Source organism: Plecotus auritus (genome assembly GCF_963455305.1).
Source record: "Plecotus auritus genome assembly, chromosome: 3".
Lineage (NCBI taxonomy): Eukaryota > Metazoa > Chordata > Mammalia > Chiroptera > Vespertilionidae > Plecotus > Plecotus auritus.
In genome coordinates, this window is record NC_137772.1 from 146,841,415 (window position 1) to 146,864,055 (window position 22,641).

Consider the following 22,641-nt stretch of genomic DNA (forward strand, 5'->3'; position numbering starts at 1 on the left):
AACATTTTTCAATTAAATTTTCTTTACAAATTTCTGTTTTATGTAAAATATCTATACAGAAATTCACATCACATTTTATGTTAAAGTAAATATTTAGGAAGCTTTCCAGTGGTCAGCAAACTCATTAGCCAACAGAGCGGCAAACCGCGACTCGCGAGCCTCATGTGGCTGGCGAGCCGCGGTTTGCTGACCACTGCTTTAGCCTATTAGCTATTACCATAAATGTATGTCAGGTAGATGTTGCAACATATTTTTTTTGGCTTAGAAAAACCTCTCAAATATCACACAATCAGTTTTCATAGAAAGAAAATGTAGAAAAATAGTATTATATATTTTTTAGTTTGGAGAGTAAAAAAATATGATTATTTTCTAACCAAATCAAACATAGGTTTATTGAAAGATGAAAGTTTCTATTATATTATCATCATAAGACTATAATAATTCCCACTATTTTTTAAAGTAAAGATATTTTATTTTCCTAGTTAATTTGAAATGGTAGTTCATGCAAATGAGAGATAGAAAAAATATAACTTCTTGGAATTGGCTTTAGGCTCCAAAAAATATGAAGTGTAATAATTACCACATTGCTTTTCAATAATATCCTGAGATATTGTAGTATATTTTGAGAATCTTTCAGTTCTCTAGAATGGTTCCATTTTTTCTAGATCTTCCAGAAAAGAAATATGCTTTCAGAAAATAATTTTTTAAAGCAATTAATATTAGGTCTTGAAATGACATTTTGGAATTTTAACTGCCTCATGCCTTCAAAAAAAGACACAAACAAAAAAATGGAAACTCAAGTTGAAGAACTAAAAATGTATTTGATGGACAAAGGTTATAGGGAGACTGGTGACCTGGACTATGCATATTTATTGTCTGATTTTTTTTCCTCCTATGCACAGTAGGAACTGTTAACAATGTGTTGATTCATTTTAGAGTAACAGAAAAGTGCAGCTATTGTCCCATCTTTTAATTAATCCTTTTCTTAGAATATATGATATTTTATTTTTCTTTCTAATAGATATGTCCTCTTTGAACCAAAGGCTGTCTGGCCTGAACAATGCCTTATGGAGTTTAGAAAAGAAAGGAAAAGTGATGTTTCTATCTAGCCTCGTTTTGTTTCATGAATGCTCTATTCTATAATGCTTTATTAAGGCTCAAAATGCCAAGATATGTTTTTTTCTAGCAATTAAAAGATGTTTAACATGGTGAGATATATTGAATATCCTGAAAGAGTTGTCTGTTTTATCCTGTAGTACAGATTCTCCTTCAAAGAATATGTCTTCCATTTTTGGTTTAAAGTAAATGAGCTCCAGAAGGAAAATTGGATAAATAAATTGAGGAATGGGAAACCATGTGCATAATTTATTTAGATATTACTTTTTCTCATAGAGGTCTCATAAAAGGTAATTCTTTATTATATTTTATTCTTAAAAGTAAATTATTATAAAATGATATCTTAAAATGACAAACAGAATCCATGAATTTGGCCTACATTTAATTTGCAAGTAACACACATAACACAACAATCAGCACTTTATATTAACACGTTACTACAATACAGATAGGAGACCAATGGGTATGCTTTATTCTCACATTTTATAGTTAATCTAAACTTTTATATTATTATATTATATTATATTATATTATATTATATTATATTATATTATATTATATTATTATATTATCTATACTAATAATAGCCTAGGGCCGTCACAACCTAAACAATCAGATGGAAGTGCATGGAGCACCTCTCGGTCCCTCCCCCATGGCCCACAGGCTCCTATAACAGCAAGGGTGGGTGGGGTGGTGGGGAGGTGAGTGGGGTAAGGCAGGTGCAGCGAGGTCATTAGCCTCCAGCACAAGGCCAGCTGGAGGTCTAACGACCTCACCACTGCTGCAGCGGCTGCGTATCAGGCCCAGAGAGAGGCCCGGAGAGAGAGTCAGGGCCTGATCTGCAGCCTCCGTGGCTGCTGGCGAGGCCTGGAGTGAGAGAGAGGCAGGGCCTGATCCGCAGCTGCTGCCGAGGCTGCAGATCAGGCCCGGAGAGAGACAGCTGTCAGTGGGCCATTCTGGATTCCCCAGAAGAGCCAATGGTTGCCTACAGGCAGAGTTTTTGACACTGACTGACATAGAAATCAACCAATCAGAACCTAATCTGGGTGAACTGTGAGGAGTCAATGGCTGCCTAGGAGGCGGAGCTTTTGACACTGACTGGCATAGAAACTAACTAATCAGAACCTAATCTGGGTGAACTGTGAAGGCAGAACCTAAGGTGGGGGCTGAGGAGGGGTTTTAAGGGCAACAACTGTTTGGTGTAAGGTGTAAGAAAGTGGTTCAATTTTTTAATAACTGGTTTGGCAGTATAGTGCATATGGCTGGCTATCAGTCAAAATATAGGAATTATGTATTTTTGTCTGCAAAGATCATCTTCTCCTGCTGAAAAAGGCTCCCCCCCATTTAAGCAATCCTATCCTATATAATCTATCTATAGTAATAAAAGGGTAATATGCTAATTAGACTGGGTAGACCAACCATCTTCCGGATGTCTGACTTCCTTCCAGACAAAGCCATGGTGGTGGGGGCTGAGGCAGAGACAGTTAGGGGTGATTCAGGCCAGCAGGGGGTTAGGGGTAAACAAGCTCACAGGGGAGGGCAGTTGGGGGTGACCAGGCTGGCAGGGGAGGGCAGTTGGGGGCGATATCAGGCTGTCAGGGGAGGACAGTTGGGGGTGAGATCAGGCCGGCAGGGGAGGGCAGTTGGGGGCAACCAGGCTGGCAGGGGAGAGCAGTTGTGGGCGGGGAGGGTAGTTGTGGGTGACCAGGCCAGTGGGGGTGGGGGGGAGTTGTGGGCAACTCGGCCGGGAGGGGGGGCAGTTGGGGGCAACCAGGCCGGCAGGGGGGGCAGTTGGTGGTGACCAGGCCGGCAGGAGGGGCAGTTGGGGGCAACCAGGCCTGCAGGGGAGAGCAGTTCAGGGCTATCAGGCTGGCAGGGGAGGGCAATTAGGGGAGATCAGGCCGGCAGGGAAGAGCAGTTAGGGGCGATCAGGCTGACAGGGGAGAGCAGTTGGGTACAATCAGGCCAGCAGGGGAGAAGTTAGGGGTTATCAGGCAGGCAGGCAGGTGAGCAGTTAGGAGCCAGCATTCCTGGATTGCGAGAGGGATGTCCGACTACTGGTTTAGGCCCTATCCCACTGGCAGTCAGACATCCCCCAAGAGGTCCCCGATTGGAGAGGGTGCAGGCTGGGCTGAGGGGACCCCCCCCCATGCATGAATTTCATGCACCGGTCTCTAATATTTAATAAAATACATAGGCAATAGGTGGGGGGAATTATAGATATGTTTCATTCTATACTTAATAGTTAGTAAATGGTACCATAGTTGAGAAAGGGAGACCTTTAGATATGTTGGCCTTATCCATTTTATGCCATGTAACATTTCCTTAGTAATACTGATCAAAATAAAGAACTAAGTCTATATGTCCCCTGAATTGTGTTAAAGTTTGTAATTCCCAAGTCATAATATAGCTTGATCTTTAATAAAATGCAAGATGAAATGAGAATGTATACTTTGCCTTTTTCTAAAGTCACAGCATGAGACAGCTTAAACTCTGCAGCTATATATTTATAGCTGCTTTTCTCCAAATTCTTTATAGTGCTGTAATTGGATGTGCTACATATTAAAATTCACATCTTTTGTGCTGATGTTGTATTAATGTATTTTCTCAAGTTGAGCATTCAATTGCAATAATACAAATAATATGGAAATATAAAAGGCTCTGCTATCCCAATTTACTTATTTATTTTTTGCTATCAGTTAAAGGAGAATGAACTTCTCATTATGACATAGTCTTCCATGACCTACTAATTCCTTATTTCTCCAGTATCCTCTCTTATTACTCTTGTATATGAAATCTACATTACACTAAAATTCTTATGATTCAATAATAATTGAATTATGATGACACACTGGATGGGGCAATGTTGTAGAAAGAGTAGATATTTTAGGTGGATATTTAGAAGGACTGGTATTTAAATAATTGAAAGTAGTATGTAATAGAAAAAAATAATATTGAATGACTCCCAAATTTGTATTTTGCTTAACACGGTGAAATAAAGTTCTAGGGGAGAGGAAGTAAAAACTTGGAAATATTATGGTATCCGGGATTCTACATGATCCCTTGTGGTTTTCCTACACCTTACCTGCACCTGTGTAAATAGTTTCCTTATGAACCCCTTCTCCAGTTTGCTTCATCTGTTTCTTGCCAGGACCTTGACTGGTGCAATAATTGGTACCTAAAAGAGGTCCTGGAAACAGAACTTCAAATTAGGAAATGAATTGCTCACATATTTAAGGTGTCTTGGGGATAAAGGATGATGGGTAATCCATGATGTGTCATTCTGATGACTTAAATGATCACTGACAGTGGCATGGGATAAAGTACATGGACAGGTTATGGCACTGGGATATCAAGTGGTTGTAAAAATGACAAAAACACAGATTATAAAATTTTTGCTATGACAAAAATACAGATGATAAGATTTGTGGTGTTACCTGGCTCCATCTAATGGCCCTAGAGAGTATAAATGTATAAAATGGGCAATTGAAAACTAAAAATATCTGGCATGGATGATCAGGAAGATTAAAGAGAAGTCTTAAAGAAGTCCCTCATTTCCTGTGGCCAGAAGGAAGATATGGGTGATATCCATGTCCAAGGACCAGTTGTGAAGGTTCCAGAGTTCTAACTCAACTAATTTATCAAGCCCTGTAGGTCTCTTACATTGACAGGGAAGTGTTGACAGGAAAGGGTAGAGTTTTATATCATGAGAAAAGAACATTTGAGAAACATGGATGAAACCGAGAATGTTGTGTTCTTCCCATGTCCACCACCAATTACCTGAATATAAGACTAGAAAAAGAAGAACAAACCTTTCTGTATAAAATCATTTCAATGGCTACACTGCCTCACAAGCTGATTATCCTTATTACCGCCTTATCATTGGTAGGTTAGAGATACATGGTTAATAAAGGAAAAAACTTCCTCATAAATCCACCAGAAAGCAGATTTCTAGAAATAATACTAACAGTACATCAAAAGAAATGACCACAACTAAATATGCCTCATTAGTTTATTTGATTCGATGCAAGTAATTTCTTTTATTTTGGATCTGTTTTCTTTAAATCTTCTGCTTCTGGATAAAATCATTCCTGGATGTCATAATTCAGTCCTCTGGACTGTCTAAAATTGTCTGCAAAATGTCTGCTTAAACTCCAAAACCTGTAACCATGCATATCTATATATATAAAAGCCTAAGCAACTGGCCGATCATCCAACTGGTAGCTATGGTGCACACTGACCACCAGGGGGGCAGATGCTCAACGCAGGAACTGCCAAGCTGCGGTGATTTGGCAGCTGCAGTTCTTGGGTGACGTACCCGGAACCAGAGAGGAGGGAGCCCAATTCTGGAGTGTGTCATCTGAGAACAGCCCTCTGGCAATCTGGAACCCTTCGGGGGATGTTGGAGAGCTGGTTTTGGCCCAATTCCGGCAGGCCAGGCCGAGAGACCCCACGGTGCACTAATCCATGCACTGGACCTCTAGTATTTCTATAAAGATTACCTGGTATAGTCCTTTCAATGAATCTCTGAGACTGGCTCTTTTTTTTTTTTTTTTTTTTTTTTGCATGTAGTGTATAGTAGTAAAGCCTTCAAGAAACAGAAAAGAGCACTAGCCAGTTTGGCTCAGTGGATAGAATGTTGGCTTGTGGACTGAGGACTCACAGGTTTGAATCTGGTCAAGGGCACATGCTCAGGCTGCAGGCTCGATCCCCAGTAGAGAGCATGCAGGAGGCAGCCGATCCATGATTCTCTCTCATCATTGTTTCTCTCTCTTTCTCTTTCTTCCTCTCTGAAATCAATAAAAATATATTTAAAAAAAAACATAAAAAGAAAGAAGAAATTATAAGTTGATGATAAAAATTGAAATAGTCAATTTATTAGAACAACCAAAAATATTAGACTGAGGAAAGATCACCAATAGTCAGACCATAAACTTAGGTTCCCATTTACTGATGCTGCAAACATCATAAGAATAGACATAAAGATGAATGGAAAGTATAGACTTTAGAAATAAACTAGAAAATGATCAATATTTTTTAATAGGTGACAAGATAATTCAATGATGAAAGTATTATCTTTTAAATAAATAGTGCTAGACCAATAGAATTATGTATTTTTAGAGTATGAGGTGGAGGTGTATCTTTATTTTCTTCCAGAAATATGACTAATTATATCAGTATGCATTGTTGTCAAACTCCTTATTCCACACCTGAGTAAATTGTCATGTTTGTCATTTATTAAATTCCTAATACAATCTTTTGTATGTTCTACTCTCTACACTGATCTTTTCTTATGTTTACCTCAAAACTGTTTTTGATTAATGTCCTATGATTTTATGTTAATATTCTTTCAATATTTACTTCCTATAACATAGAACTATAATTTTTAATTCTAAATGAAGATAAACATGCTTATTTTATTAAATTATTATTAGGGTGAAACAATTATGTAAGATTTAAAGCATTTCTGAGTGTTTCTGTTTTCTATATTAAATTATAATGCAAATATAGTTATATGAATCTTTTAAAAGTTAAACTACACTTTAAAGCCAGCAGAGGGGGTACAAAGCACAGTTTTACTAGTGAGGAATTAAAAATCATTTTAAAATGTGTTCTTTTACTGATTTATGGAATAAGTTTAAGAATTCAAAAAATTTATTCCATCAAATGTATTTATTGATCAATAGGTACAAGATAAAAATTGCCTAAATATTTCTAGGTCCTCCATAAGTCACATAATTTAAAGAATCTAAATTTCTCTCTTAATGAGGAAATTTTTTGGCACAAATTTATATATAGAATGCAGATAACAAAATTGAAATAATGTGTAGAGTATAGTAAATGTGATTCTGACTTATTTTTGAAAATCAAATTCAGAAAAAATAACTAGAATACTTGATAAATGTCTTTTATTTTGTCACATCTTCTTGATTACATGAGTACAGTTTTCTAATGCTAGTAGGCACATATAAACAGATGAAAATTTTGAATGAATAAGACTTTTAAATGTTTTTTTGAAGTACCTTTTTTTTTTAAGTGTAAGAAATTATAAAAAGCTAAAAGATGGCTAACAATTTAGTAGAAACTTACAAATGGGCTAATTTATATTGGACACTTTGAAAAAGCTGTGTTATTCCAGTGAAAGTTTTTCTCTGCAGCCTGCTGCTGTTTGATTTTACAGATATCAGAATGATGGAGACTGCTATGAGGTAGAAAATGCTTCACTGAACCTCTCAGAAGCAGTAATTCAATCAAACAAAGGTTACAAAAGCCCTGTGGGCCACTTGTTATGTGATAGCAGAGGGTAGACCTGATTTTGTTGTATCAAATATTTTTTTAAGCCTGGAAGCTTGTGTTAAATTTAATGCTCTATCAAGGTAATTCAGTTTCTCTGAGTTTGATATATCCATTTCATTTTTCTTCCACATTTTGTTCTGTTTGTTGTCAGCATATATTATGTACTGGATATACACACACAGACACACACACATATACACACATTTTTATATGTATTTTACACAATACTATACATTCTAAATAAAATTAAATATTATAAAGTACAATGTATAAGAATAATTCTAAGTTTTATTTTAAAACTAGTATTTCTCAAATATAAGCACTTTGTAGTACAGCCAGAATTAAATTTTGGAATAAATATCCAGAGTGATATATTTTAACCATCATTACTGAATTTTTCATGCTTTCATTTTCAAAATATTTTGCCCAAGATAAACTTTTGAGCTTTGAATTTTTCAAGAAATGTAAATTTAACTATTTTTGAGTTTCTAGTCATCTTTCATGAAAAGTTATAAGTATTCTTATAAAATATACTCAATCGAAAATAGATTTACAAATCAGCAAAAAATATTCTTGGTTATCCTTCTTTTCCTGGAGATAAGAAATAATTGAGCACTACCTGAAAGTGAATTTTATAGAAAAAGATAGATATTTTACTGCATGAACTTAAAAATATTCATTCATGTTAAAATAAACACAATCAAATATAAAAGGCAAGCTCCAAAAGGAGAAAACATTTGTATTAAATATTAAAGGTTACAGATTGCAGAATAAACATTCTCAATCCTATCTCATACAGAGGGAATATGCAAATTGACCATCGCTCTGTCACAAAGATGGCGGTGCCCATGGCCACAAGATGGCAGTGCCCAGTCCCCTCAGGCCTGCTGGAGTCCCCCAGTCCCTGGGGGTGGCAGGTGGGTGGCACAGCCGGACTGCCTCCAGGCAGGTCCACCCTGCCGCTTGCCTGCAGCTGGAGTCCCCCAGTCCTTTCAGTCCCGCCAGCGGCGAGCAGGCAAGAGGACCCCGCAGACAGCAGACAGCAGGGCCTGCTTGCCCATTGCCCCGGCCTTGAGCAGGCAGGCCCCTCAGAGAGCAGAGAACCACGGGGTGTGGGCCTAAGCCATCAGTAGGACATCCTCTGAGGGCTCCTGGATTGGAGAGGGTGCAGGTTGAGCTGAGGGACGCCCCCCCCCATGCACGAATTTCATGCACCGGGCCTCTAGTCTAATATAATTTTTAAAAAGCATACATTTCAAAGTATAGACATTTCTTAAAAGAAAAAAATACAAATGATTACTAGATACATGAAAAAAATACATTTGTGCCAGAAAATGCAAACTTAAACAATGAAGGTTTTTTGTTTGTTTTGTTTTTGCCTTTCAACTTGGCAATTAAAAACAATAATATACAGTGTAAAAATTTAGGAATTCATTACTGATATAAATTTCCAGTGGTGACTAATAAGATGCAACCTTTCAGGTAGATATTTATCAGTAGGTTTAAAAATGTCCATCCATTTTGACTTGGCAATTCTATTTCTAGAAATGTATCCTAAAGACATATTCAGAAATTGGCACTTTACATTGACTTTTTCCTTTTGCCTGGAAGACCTTTTTTGGGTTAAATACATAGGTCACTCCCTTATTACATCCATCTTTAATCAAGTGTGAACTACTCAATAAGGCCTTTCCTAACTGACCTATTTAAATTGCAAATCCCATCATTTCAACCTAAAATCCCTTATTCTGCCCCCCCTTTTTTTTATTCCATAGCACATGACACCTTCCAACATACTCCATTACTTATGTGTTTATTATGTATATTGTTCATTGAAAGCTCAATGAGGACTGAAGTCTTTGTCTTGTTTCCTGACATCTTGTTCCTCCAGTTATATGGAAGAATATCTGGCATATAGTAGGTGTGTAATTTTTTTTGAATGAATGAGTGAATGTCAAGGATGTTTATTCTAGCATTATTTATGAAAACAAAATAAAAAAAGGGAAAATTCTTTTGTCTGGGGATTGTTAAATAACTCAGAGTCTTTTTACATGCATATTATTAATTACCCTGTGTTGTGAAAACAAATTACCCCCAAGTGGGTAGTTTAAAACATTAGAAATTTATTTTCTCATAGTTCTGGTGGACAGGAGTCTGAAATCAAGGTGTTGGCAAAATTGGTTCCTTCTGAAGACTCAGAGGCCGAATGCATTCCATGCTTCCTAACTTGTGGTGACTCCTGGCAATCCTTGGTGCATCACTGTTCCTCAATCTTCACATTACCTCTCTGTGTCTTCTTTCCATCTATTCTCTCATAAATACACTTTTCATTGGAGTTAGGGTCCATATTGATCCAGGATAATCTCACCTCAAAATCCTTCATTTAGTCTGCAAAGAACCTTTTCCCCAAATAGGGTCTCATTCACAAGTTCAAAAACACATCTTTGGGGAGAGGGGTTACCATTCAATACACTATAATAGGTTACATTGTAACAGTGCTATTAAGAATTTTAGTTTGGTTATTGTTTAAAGTCTTGAGAAATTTTCATGATGTAATGTCCAATTAAGAAAGGATAATGCAACACACAGAGTAAATAACTTAATTTTACTTAAATTTGTGAATTCAAAGTGTTCAAAGGGAAAGGAAATATACCAAAATATTTAAAAATGTTCATGCTGGGATGCTGGTTGATAGGAATACAGGTGCTTTTTCTTTTCATAATTTCCAGAGCTTTTAAAAATTTCTACAAAGAAAATATATTTTAATTTTTATATTTACAATCATCGTATTATGAGAAAAATGAACACAAATTAAATAGAAACAGTCTTTATAAATGACTTATTGGAAAGTAAGAAAAATTTAAGTTTCAAAATGACACAGTGATTACTCATCTCTTTTATATCTACAACATTAGGTTTACTCTCATAAAATTGTTGGGTCAATATGCTCAGGAGAATGTGAAGTCATTTGTCCCTAGAGATTTTCTAGAAAAGATAAGAGAATCATTCCATTGGAAAGTTTAGAAATCCACCTTTCTGAGAACAACAGAGTGGAACTAATGTACCCTTAAACTCCCTTGTAGTCTTATGATCCTGCCAGTTTTAGCATATTGAACATTTTGATTTATCGGAGGCAAATTAAATAGAAAGTTCTCATCATCTTCTCTTGACTCTGTTTTGCTAGCTTTTAAAATTTGACACTCTTATGCTCACATTTGGGGATCCCGCCATTTTTTTCTTATCATCACGTTATTAATTAAATTAAACAGGTATTCAATGAGTGCTCCTCATGTGCCAAGCACTGTCACCAGTGAGTTTGATTTGGGAGAATATCAGTCCTGAGTTTAGGAGCAGATGTTTTCACAGGGGTCTTGTGCTTGGGCTTTCTGAAGAACCAATGTCCCTTGGGTGCGGTATATCAGCTTCATTGCACATACCTGGCCACTTCCTCTGAGCAAGGCTCCACACCAGGGACCAGACTCTGGCAGGTTTGGATGGGAACCTGGGAGGGAATTGTTGTGAAATTAACTGTCATTGAGATTCTGGGGTCTTGTCCTCATTTACTGGCACCTTGATTGACTGGTGTTGGTTAGGGTTTGCGACCTGGGGAATTTCCCAGGTGAAACCTCAAACTGGCCCCCCTACTCAGAGTGCCAGGAGAGACAAGAAAGAGGCAGGCAATTCCATGTTGGTAGGTGGCAGGTTTAATAAGCAAGGAACTTACATAGCAGCTTTTTCTTGGGTGGACACAAGATGAGGTGATCTCCACAGCTACCTGCCAGAACCTTAAAAATTTGCATAGAAGCCTTAACTGGGTTCGGTCACAAATACAATGATGGTCTCAACAACACAATGTTCTCTACAGGCTGTATTCTTGAATGTGTTTTTTACTGTGGAAACTGCAGAATGTACATCCTACTAGTAAAGACAGGGGAGGAACAAGGAGCCTCTGAATGCCTGGGTCCAGGTGGAGAGTTGATGGTGGTTACATCCTTTCGATGATCTCCTCCAACACTAAAGGGCCTATGTGGAAAAAGCTATGTAGAAGCTTATTCCCCAAGGTAATTGGGCCATAACCATTAGAAAATTATGGGAGGAAAGTAAAGAAAGAGAGTTAAAATGAATGATTAGTGAATTATTCCCCTTTTAATATTTTAATTCTCATGGTTAAATCCTATTTTATGCAGTTTATAGTGTTTTGATTAATGGTATTTAAGAGACTCTCCTAAGACATAAAGTACAATAAAGTCAAAATAACTTTTTAAAAAGATACTTTTGAATTTATTAATAAACAAATTCATTGAAGCAAGGAAGAACTTGATTTGAAAAACTATATCATCGAAGGCATAAATGAAAGCAATTTTGTAAATTTGCTTAATTGTTCTGTCCTGCTGTGGACATTATCCAGTATTAGGCCTTTTAGCACTAACAAGAACTCTTCGACTTGAATCTAATTCAAAAGAAGATTCCACTAGGAATTTAACAATCCTTTTAGTTCCTTTGAAAATCTACCTGTGTAGCTCTAGGGAAATCTGTTGGGTTGCCTCTCAATAAGTCCATTTCTCCAAAAGCCTTTAACACATCAATGATCCAGAGAAGCTACTTGTATCAAATGACATTTAAACTGGAAAAAAAGAGCCACTTCCCCTGTTCCATCCCTGTTGATGACCACTGGGGCCCTGGAAGCCACACCTCAGCCTCCCAATGTCAGTCAGTCATGTCTGGGGAAAACAAGGACGTTTCTGCAAATGTTCTCCTTTGAGCTCATTCTGTTTTGTGTTTTTTTCACTCACCTCAGATAACGTTTGTAAATTATAATAGGGAAAGCTACATTTTAAGTTAGATAGACTGATTTTTTGGCATGCAATCTCTGATAGCTTCTGGAAGTGAGTCAGGCATTTGCCAGAAGGAAGCATGACTGAGATTAAGCCTCTTACTTCCAGGCTCATGTGTCTAAGAGTTAGGGTGCTTTACTAGGTTAATTTTAGAAGAAGCATGATTGCTTCTATCCAGGGATCAAAAACAGTGAACCGTATTTGTTTTTATAATATTTACCACGTGTCTGACTCATCAAAGAATTTCAATAACATTTTCTTCAGTGGACCTAGGTTCAATTCCCAGCTGTGTCACTAGACCTGGGCCAGCCATTTAAGGTCCCGAGGCTCATTTTCTCCATTTTGTAAAATGGATATAAAAATGTTGCTAGTGCTCCATTTGAGGAAAAAAACAGGCTAATGTTAATAAATATATTTTTAAGCTGTGGCTTTGTGTGAAAAAGAGTTATTACTGTGTATATGTGCTAAATGTGTTTATAGGTAACTGTATATTTTAATGTTGAGGTTATGAGCAGAGGTTAAAAGAGGTTGTTGGAATACCCAATTTGAGTCCCAATAGGGATATTGGTACTTTTTACCTGAGTTAAATTTCTTCATAGTACTTATCCTATGTAATAAAGATGTAATATGCAAGGTCTTTATGCTGCGAAGCGTAATGACCAACCGTGTAACTACCGGATCACAGATCAGCAGGAGGGCGGGGCAGCAAGCTACAAACAGGTGGCGGAAAGCTAAAGGAGGGGGCAGGGCAGCAAGCTATGAGGGGTGGGTTGTGGGAAGGGGGCCGGGGGAAGCTACAGGAGGGCGGGGCAGCAGGCGAGAGCTACTGGAGGGTAGCAGCGAGCTACTGGTGCATGAATTCGTGTGTAAGACTGCTAGTATCATATATTTTTGTTTGTTTTAAAATATTTCTCTAACAAACTAATAGCATTTACTAAAATATTAGTAAATATTTTACTAATGACAGCTTTCCTGTCATGGAAAAGCCAAACCCCAAGCACTTAAAACAACATCTGGCACTCAGTAGACACTCAGATGTTTAAAAAATAAATTAATGCCACCACATGGCAGAGGACCAGTGACCACTGGGTCTCTGTCTGTCACTGTCTGTGCTGGTCAGTATTTTTGAACCTACTTGAGATTAGAGATATGAATGATAAGAAAATCACAATTTTAAATCCTATTCAAATAGATAAGAAAATTATTTTAAAATACTGTGTATGGGAAAGTGTTTTGCTACTGAAAATTAGAGATTTATGCAGGAAGATATAATTATTAAATCAAAAATTTATGGTAGGTAAAATGTTTTACCTCAGATCATTATGCTTAAGCTTTGTGTAATTAATATCATATTCTTATTTGTTACACTTTCTAAGAAATAGATTTTAGTGTTCTTTTGATATTAAAAAGCATTATTGGCTCGCCTCCTGAAAGAAACAGTTTTAAATGGGATATCATGAATATATAACAAAATCTTATCATTAATCAGTATATCCAAATATTGTTTCATGTTTATTCAAGCATTCACTGAAGAAGTTGACATATTTTTGACAAGTCTTGGCAAATTACTTCATCCTTTCCTAAATGTTTAAACCAAACTGACAGTTTGGTCTATTTGACAACCTGTATCCACAATTGTCTAATTTTTTCACACTATGAACCAAATTATTTTCTTGCACATAAAGTTAAGAACAAAAAAGGGGTTGTCTACCATAATGATTACTTTGCAATTTGAGAATTGGGTAAGCATTATAGTTGTGCTCAAAGTACATGAATAATTTATATGAAATGTTTCTGGAGGAATCATTTTAAGGACTTTAGAAACTTTTTGTTTTATATTCTACTTTCTCTGGTAGACACAATTTACATTTCTTTCTGAATTTGAACATTTTTGTTTGTTTGATTTGAACACTTTTAAATGCTTTCTGTCTTCTATTTCTCTCAATGCCATTATATATTCTAAAAATTTGTTCTCTGGTTGATGTGAATTCTGTTTTAATATTTTAAATATTACATGGGGTTGCTTGATCATTTTGGTACTTTCTCAGTTTTTAAAAAATCCTGTTACAGTGTTTTTGTTTGTTTCTGTAATAACAGAACACTTTAAAATTGACAATTTATTTTCATTGGTATTCACTTATATGAATAGAATTCAATTTTTTAACATTGATAAAAATATCCAAATTATCTAATACCATCATATTCCTTTCTTTAATATTGTAGTAGTAATTCCAAATTCAAAATAATTTTATCTATTGAATGTTTTGTGTAGGGGATATAAAATAAGGCCCAGTAATGTGAGGAACTATTTCAGTACTATATTGTGTTAGACTCTATATTGTATTTTACTTGATAGAGAAATAGTAAAGAAATATTTAGTATCATTGCCTTAATTAAAATTCTGTTGATTGCGAACAACAGAAACCAACTGGAACGAATTTACAAAAACTAGGAAATGTAATGACAGACATTGAGTTATCCAATGAAGCACCAGGGCAACTAGAGCTCCCAAATGAGTGGAGTCAGGATTAAGTAAACCATCAGGATGCCTCGTTATAATCTGTCACTTTTCTCTGTTTTGTTTTGAGTATCTGTGTCACTCTTTCTTTCTTTGTAGACTGGCTTCTTCTGCTTCTCTACGACTATGATGGAAAAACGGTTACTCAAGTACCAAGTTTATATCAACATTGCTTCATCTACCCTAACAGGCTGTCTATGACCTTCAATTGCAAGTTCTTGATAAAGCGTTCTTTATAAATTTGGCTTTGACAAAAATTGTGGTAATTATTAATGCTATTCACCAACTATTTCTTTCCACCTTGGAAGCATGTGATAGGATTGCACTTCCTAGCTCCATTGTAGTTGGGGGAGACCATGTGACATATTCTGGTCTATGATGTATGAGCAGTTGTGATGTGTGTCATTTAAACACCAGTGAGAGATTCTCTAGAGTGTGCTGTTCCTCTGCTTTGATGATGAGCAATGTTACATTTAACGGCTACTTCATCAGCTTGAGATCCTAAATGAAGATATGCCTCGGCATCCCTCAATGGAACAAGAAATAAAACTTGATTGTTTTAAATTACTGAGATCTTATGGTTGTTTGTTATCTCAGCACATAGCCAAGCCTGTCTTGGCTAATAAATAAATATACCTGGAATTGTATTCGATTTGCAATATTTTCATGTGAATTTGATCTGTCATTTAAAACTCCTCTCCAGGCCACTGCTTTATGCCTGTTTGCCCTACACTCGCACCATTTTCCTGTGCTTGGCTCAGTACCCATTTTCTTCTATCATTCTGTGTTGCTATTTTAAAAATTCTCAGAAAACACATAGACAGGGCATTAAAGTATGTTGGAATAATCATTGGCATGCATTTTTTAAACTTATTATTCAGCTATGAACTATAGCATTTTATAATTTTGAAACTGTATATTCATGGGTGTGGGCTACAAGGAGTCAATGGGATAAAAGGAGGGGCATCTGCAATACTTTCAACAATAAAGATTTTTTAAAAAGTAAATGAGCATATTATACTCCCTTATGCCTCAATTATAGTGTATAAGGAGTAAAGCACTATAGTATACATATTTACTAGTAAGTTATTGCTATCTATTCATCCATTGGTAATTTTTATAGAAATTGCTTAGGTGTGTTTTCCTAAGGCATAGCTAGGCATTGTTTTACTTGCTAAGTTTAACTAATGAATATACAAGTGTATAAATTCTTAAACAATGATAACAACATGTGACAAATTAATAGTGATCTCTTTTCAATATTTTAATTGCTTTTAAAGTTTTGTTTCCTCTGTACTTCTTATATTATGTTTCAACATAGTGATTAAAGGAAATGATGATTCTAGTCCCAACTTCAGGACACAATGGATAATGCCCAGGTAGTGATTTAACTATGCTGCCCATTGGATGCCAATACTAGTGCTAAGTTATGCCTGTGTAGCTATGTTTCTGGTTAAACAAGAGGATTTATTAGTCATGTGCACTGGTGTGAGATTTGGGAGACAGACACAATCTTTCTGTGTCCTTGGAATATCATTCTGTGAGAAACAAGGTCAGAGGTGCTTCTCAGGCTCCATTCTCCAGCTTCTGGTGTTGAGAGGCACAGATGTAGCCTCAGTAATGGTGGCTTCTTATTTTCAGCATCCTGACAACCTCTGCACTTACAGCATTTTCTCTTAAAATCTGTTTTCCAGTAGAGGACTCTGAGGTGGTAATTCCCTAGTGGCTCACTTCTGTCCTGGTCTTTATTTCTAGAGGCCCAGTTCAGAGCTTACTCCTGTACCTTCTTAATGCTTCTGTAAGAACCTAACCTGTATTTAATTTATTTTTACATAAAATATCTAGAGTGGCGGTTATCAAACATTAGTGTGCCTCAGAATGACCTGGTAAACTTGTTAAAGCATAGATAACATGGCTTTGCTCCCAGAGTTTCTGGTTTATTAGGTATGGAGGTAGGATCCAAGAATATTGACATATAATAAATTCCCAGATTGCTGAACCAGAGACCATACTTTGAGAACCATTGATCTAGAGTGTTTTGTTTCCTACTCAGCAACTGTAATGAGGTAGGCCTTGTCCTCAAATATATCAAATAATCCAGGCCAGTCAAAATTATTCCTCAAAATTTCAATATTTGGATTCATAATGAAGTAATGGTTCCCACACGGAGAATATTAATTGGATTTACAATAAAACCCTATCTAATAAAAGAGTAATATGCAAATTAACCATCACTCTGCTACACCCACAAGCCATGCCCACCAGCCAATCAGGAGCAAGTATGCAAATTAACCCAACCAAGATGGCTGTGGCCACAGAGAGAGCAGGAGCGAGGCTTGGGTTTCCCCAGCGTTGGAGGAAGCCAAGCTTTCCACACACCCTGGCCGGCCCAGGCCTCCGCTTAAGGCTACAAAGTTTCAATTATAGAAGATAAATAAATCCCAACAAAAATGGCGGCAGCCACAGAGCTGGAGAGAGCAGGAGGCTAGGGTTGCTCCCGGTGATGGAGGAAGCCAAGCTTCTGCAGCCCTGGCCTGCTTTGGCCTCCGCTTAAGGCTACAAAGTTTCAATTATAGAAGATACACAAATCCCAACAGAAATGGCTGCCGCCACGGAGCGAGCAGAAGGCTTGGCTCTGCTCCAGGCTACAAAGTTTCAATTGTAGAAGATAAATAAATTCCAGATATGAGGGCCTCCGGTTGGGTCGCTGGGGGGCATGGCCAGCCTGCAAACCACCACAGGCACCTTGCCCAGACCGCCCCATGCCCCAAGGGAACCCCCACCCTGATCCTGGACACCCTTCAGGGCAAACCAGCTGGCCCCTACCCTTGCACCAGGCCTCTATCATATCTAATAAAAGAGTAATATGCAGATTGACCATCACTCCAACACACAAGATGGCTGCCCCCATGTGGTCAAAGATCCTGCCCCCATGTGGACACAAGATGGCCACCACAAGATGGCCAGCAGGGCAGGGCAGTTGGGAGGGACCAGGCCTGCAAGGGAGGGCAGTTGTGGGTGATCAGGCCAGCAGCAGAGGGCAGTTGGGAGGAACCAGGCCTGCAAGAAAGAGCAGTTGGGGGTGATCAAGCCTGCAGGGGAGGGCAGTTAGGGGTTACCAGGCCAGCAGAGGAGGGAAGTTGGGGGCAAACAGGCTGGCAGGGGAGCAGTTAGACATTAATCAGGCTGTCAGGGGAGTGATTAGGGAGTGATCAGGCTGGCAGGCAGAAGCAGTTAGAGGTAATGAGGAAGGCAGGCAGGCAAGCAGTTGGGAGCCAGCAGTCCTGGATTGTGAGAGGGATGTCCAACTGCCTGTGGGATCGGGTCTAAACGGGCAGTCGGACATCCCTCAAGGGGTCCCAGATTGGAGAGGGTGCAGGCTGGGCTGAGGGACAGCTTTCCCACCCCATGCATGAATTTCGTGCACCGAGCCTCTAGTGTATGATAAGAGGTGTTAGTATAGATTTAATAATTAGTAAAGTATGGGAGAATGGCTTAGGTTATGTTGAGAATATATATTTTATTCTTTGGAATAAAACCTGTTTGGATGATGTTATAATAGTATAACATTATCATACAGCAACATATATCTCATATACCTTCCCACCCTCATACCCCATCTGAATATCAGCTTAGGATAGAGAGGTAATACTTTTATCACTATAGAGCTTTTCTGTACATTCCATTTTGAAAATAGAGGCTTAAACTAAATTATCATTTAAATTTAATTATTATCTTTTCATACTGCATATATAAAGAATCTTATTTTAAATGTTAGCTTAGCCATCTATTTTACTTTGTTTAGCTCAATACTTTTTACATAAAATATTTTGAGGCCCAAAGATATAAGCACATGGAAAAAAAGTTGAAGCTAGCATCTAAATCTTTTGATACCTTGTTCTTTCTTTTTTCTTCTTCTTTTTTTTTTTTTTTTCCTTCCCATTACTACTATCAACTTTCTCTCTCTGGAATGTGGGCTTCATGTTATGTGTGCATTCAAATCAGCAATGGAAAATTTTGCCATACTTGAAACAAAAGTTAAAAAATACATTACTATGAAATACATGCCAAACCCCATGCTGATGTTTAATACTTAAATATCAACCAGAGATCACTAGTTGCTACCAATATTTAAGTTTTTTTTATGTTGTTTAAAGTATAATTTGATGCTATTTTAAGTTCTTTAATTCTTAGAAATAAATAATATATTTGGATGTCATCCAATATCTCCCTATGAATTAAACTCCCTCATGCTATAATCATGTTATTTACTCAAAAATTAGCTTCCTGCCAGAGTGGCTTGTTAAGGATTTGATAATTTCAACTTTCTTCTCTGAAACTTAATGAACACAGCGGTCAATAACTACTTTCCCCAGTTCTCAGATACCAAAATATGTTTTGGATTTTTATTATTTTCTCCAGATTTATTATTTTTCAAAATCACCTTTTTAAACAACAACTGAAGCAATTATAAAAGAGAAACAACTCACCAGTAATTGAGTATTCTTGAGGCTCTGCTATTTTTAATCAATTTAGGATAATTTCAAATTCTTCTAACTTGATTTTATATCCAATTAAAATATGTTACAATCAGGAATTTCCTAACCCAGTCTAGCCTCCTGGGCAACTCATTTCTTCTCTGTTGTCAGCTCTGGTCCATGAAAAGCATCCTTCCAAGGCTCTTTCCTGATTTACCAGAAACCTAGTAAAATTCTCTCATGGAGTTGTGATATAGTTTAAAACTTAGGTTGCAAATTGGACATCAAATCTTATAATTTAGTGCAGTTTGAAGAAATGAAACAAGTCTCTGCAAAATCATTTTTTATTTAGTATTGATTAGGTGATTGATAATTGTCAAAACTGGGTACAGAGGGTTTACTTTAACAGTCTCTCTACATTTGCATATGATTAAATTTTCTGAAATAAAAAGTTTTTAAAAACAGGATGTAAAATGATACTTATAAGGATGTGTGGCAAGGTGAGGTGCATAGCGAGGTGTTTAGTACATAACAGAGAAATTTTTAGGATATAAGTGAAAATTAAGTATATCTCTTCTGGGATTTATTGTATGCAACTAGACCATGATTAGGAGAAAATGGGCTAAAAAAAGAAGTTGATATGTTAGAGCAGAGATACCAGTAAATTATTTTCATTGATATTTTCTTTATACATCATAAATATAAATTTTAAGTGTACTTAAATTTTTTATGTAAATTTCTTTTCTATAAAGCTTAATTATATAAAACTAGTGGCCCGGTGCACGAAATTCATGCATGGGGGCAGGTGTGCCTCAGCTCGGCCTGCACCCTCTCCAATCTGGGACCCCTCAAAGGATGTCCTACTGCCAGTTTACAGGGATCGGGCCTAAACTGGCAGTTGGACATACCTCTCGCAATCCAGGACTGCTGGCTCCTAACCACTCACCTGCCTGCCTGCCTGCCTGATTGCCCCTAACCACTCTGCCTGCTGGCCTGCTCGCTCCCAACTGCCCTCCTGCTGGCCTGCTCACTCCAAACTGCCCCCCCCCACTGTCCTGATCACCTCCAACTGACCCCCACTGACGGCCTGCTGGCCCCCCTGCTAGTCTGCTTACCTCCAACGGCCCTGTCCCCCACCAGCCTGATCACCCACAACTACCGTCCCATCCTGGCCTGATCACCCACAACTTCCCTCCCCTCTTGGCCTCTAACCGCCTCTACCTCGGCCCCGCCACCATGGCTTTGTTCAGAAGAACATCCAGAAGGTCTCCTGGAAGGTCTCCCAGTCTAATTAGCATATTACCCTTTTATTAGTATAGATAGAGGCCTGGTGCATGGGTGGGGGCCGGCTGGTTTGCCCTGAAGGGTGTCCTGGATCAGGGTGGGAGTCCCACTGGGGTGCCTGGCCAGCCTGGGTGAGGGGCTGATGGCTGTTTGCAGGCTGGCCACGGCCCCCGGTGACCCAAGCTCCCAGCCCCTCCTTTTTTTTATTTTTTTTTCCTTTTTTTTAGCACCCCCTTGAGCAGAGGCCAGGGTCAGCTGGAAGCAGGTATCTGGGATTTATTTATCTTCTATAATTGAAACTTTGTAGCCTTGAGCGGAGGCCAGGGCCAGCCAGGGTGGGCGGGAAGCTTGGCTTCCTCCATCGCCAGGGGCAATCCAAGCCTCCTGCTCTCTCCGGCTCTGCGGCCACCGCCATCTTTGTTGGGTTAATTCGCATACTTGCTCTGATTGGCTGGTGGGCATAGCAGAGGTACGGTCAATTTGCATGTTTCTCTTTTATTAGATAGGATTAGTGAAATATAGTTTTCATTCTTACTGCCAAACAGCAATTAGTAATGAAGATCACATCCATGCATTTAAAAATGATGACCGAGTGGGGTTCTGCACATGAGTCTGCACGAGGTGAGAGAGAAATGGAGGACTCAGCTTAGACCCCACCCACAAGCTCAGCCTTGACCTCAGCCTTGACCCCGTCCTGGCTCAGCAACTGGGGCCATACTGGAACAGCTGGATAAAGGGCAGATCAGAGAGGCAGTGGAAGCTCTGCTGGCACATTACAGGTCCAGGAAAAACGCTAAAGGGTTGCTTTTGAATGAGAAGTAAACCTTTTATTTTTAATGGTGGTATTATGGAAAATTCCAAGAAAAGAACTGAGGGTCAGATTGTCCTTGCCTCAGATTTAGCATATATCTCTTTATTTACGAAGGACGAACCCAATGTAACTCCTAAAAAGACAGAACATTTTTATAAGAAGCTTTTGAATAAGCATGAGAATTAAATCCATTTCTTAGATGATCCCCCTCCAAACTTTAAAAAGGAGTATAAAACCCATCAGGACAAGTTCTGCCTTGTCGGCAGCTTTGATTTCTTCCTTACTGACTGACACAAGAATCAGATGGCTCTTACTCTTGCACCGTGGCAGACATTTCTATAAGAGAAAGAAAGTTCCAGCACCTATAAACCTTCAAGCCAAAAATCTCTCCAGGGATATCAATGAATTGATAGGCAGAACTGTCTTAAAACTTCTCTAAAAGTGGTCCTTGCAGCACTTCAGCATTATATGCATCAGTCTCACTGGAATGCAGGCTCAGCACATCATCCAGAACACTGTTACTGTCCCGAGAAGGCTTTCACAGAACTTGCCGAAGCGAACTCTTGTACATGAAAACCAAGGGATCCGTTACCCTTCCCATCTTTTCTTCATTTGTCAGCAGTCAGGATGATGCTAAAAGAATGTACACTCCTAGTAGGAAGCAAAAAGAAGCAAAGAAAATACAGAAACAAAAAGAACATAATGAAAAACAAAAGGAGAAGAGACAGAAGACTTATAAACAGGCTAGAAAGGCTGCATCAACCCTAACTACAGAGAAGGCTGCCCCTAAAATTAGTGTTCCACCAGAGAAGGATCCTGGACCCCAGAAGAAAGACACACACACACCCCCGACCCAAGCCTGAAAAGAAAGAGACCCACAGAATAAAAGCCCCAAATAAAGTGCAAGACAAATCTGGAAATGAAATTTCATTACTGGTCCCAGTAGAAAAGAACTCCCAGCAAAGAAAATGTGGGGGTACAAAACATGCCACAGGAAAGAAGTCTCCAAAAAAGAGTCCTGGTCCTAACACACCTCTCAGGAAGAAGAGAAAGGCCTTCCCAGCAGAGCCTAAGATCTAAGGGAAGAAGGGTCGAGGCCCAGGGAAGAAGGGGAGAGGCCCAGGGAAGAAGGGTCGAGGCCCAGGGAAGAAGGGGAGAGGCCCAGGGAAGAAGGGGAGAGGTCCAGGGAAGGGGAGAGGTCCAGGGAAGATTAGAGGCCCAGGAAAGAAGGGGAGAGGCCCAGGGAAGGGGAGAGGTCCAGGGAAGAAGGGGAGAGGCCCAGGGAAGATTAGAGGCCCAGGA

The 22,641-nt window shown here is 38.4% G+C and overlaps 1 protein-coding gene and 1 pseudogene across 2 annotated transcripts in view; both read left to right on the forward strand.

The window, feature by feature from the left end:
* The window catches only part of CCDC59 (coiled-coil domain containing 59), a 37,379-nt gene extending 22,047 nt beyond the window's left edge, over positions 1-15,332 (forward strand). Inside the window, exon 4 of the mRNA XM_080660487.1 lies at positions 14,866-15,332. Coding sequence (XP_080516613.1) covers positions 14,866-14,967 — 102 coding nt within the window. The 3' untranslated portion in view covers positions 14,968-15,332. The remainder of the gene's footprint in view (positions 1-14,865) is intronic.
* Positions 15,333-21,082: 5,750 nt separating this feature from the next.
* LOC308244199 (ribosomal L1 domain-containing protein 1-like) lies at positions 21,083-22,419 on the forward strand (annotated as a pseudogene). The gene is made up of 2 exons: positions 21,083-21,149; positions 21,232-22,419. The product of its transcript is annotated as a ribosomal L1 domain-containing protein 1-like (transcript).
* Positions 22,420-22,641: the final 222 nt, after the last annotated feature.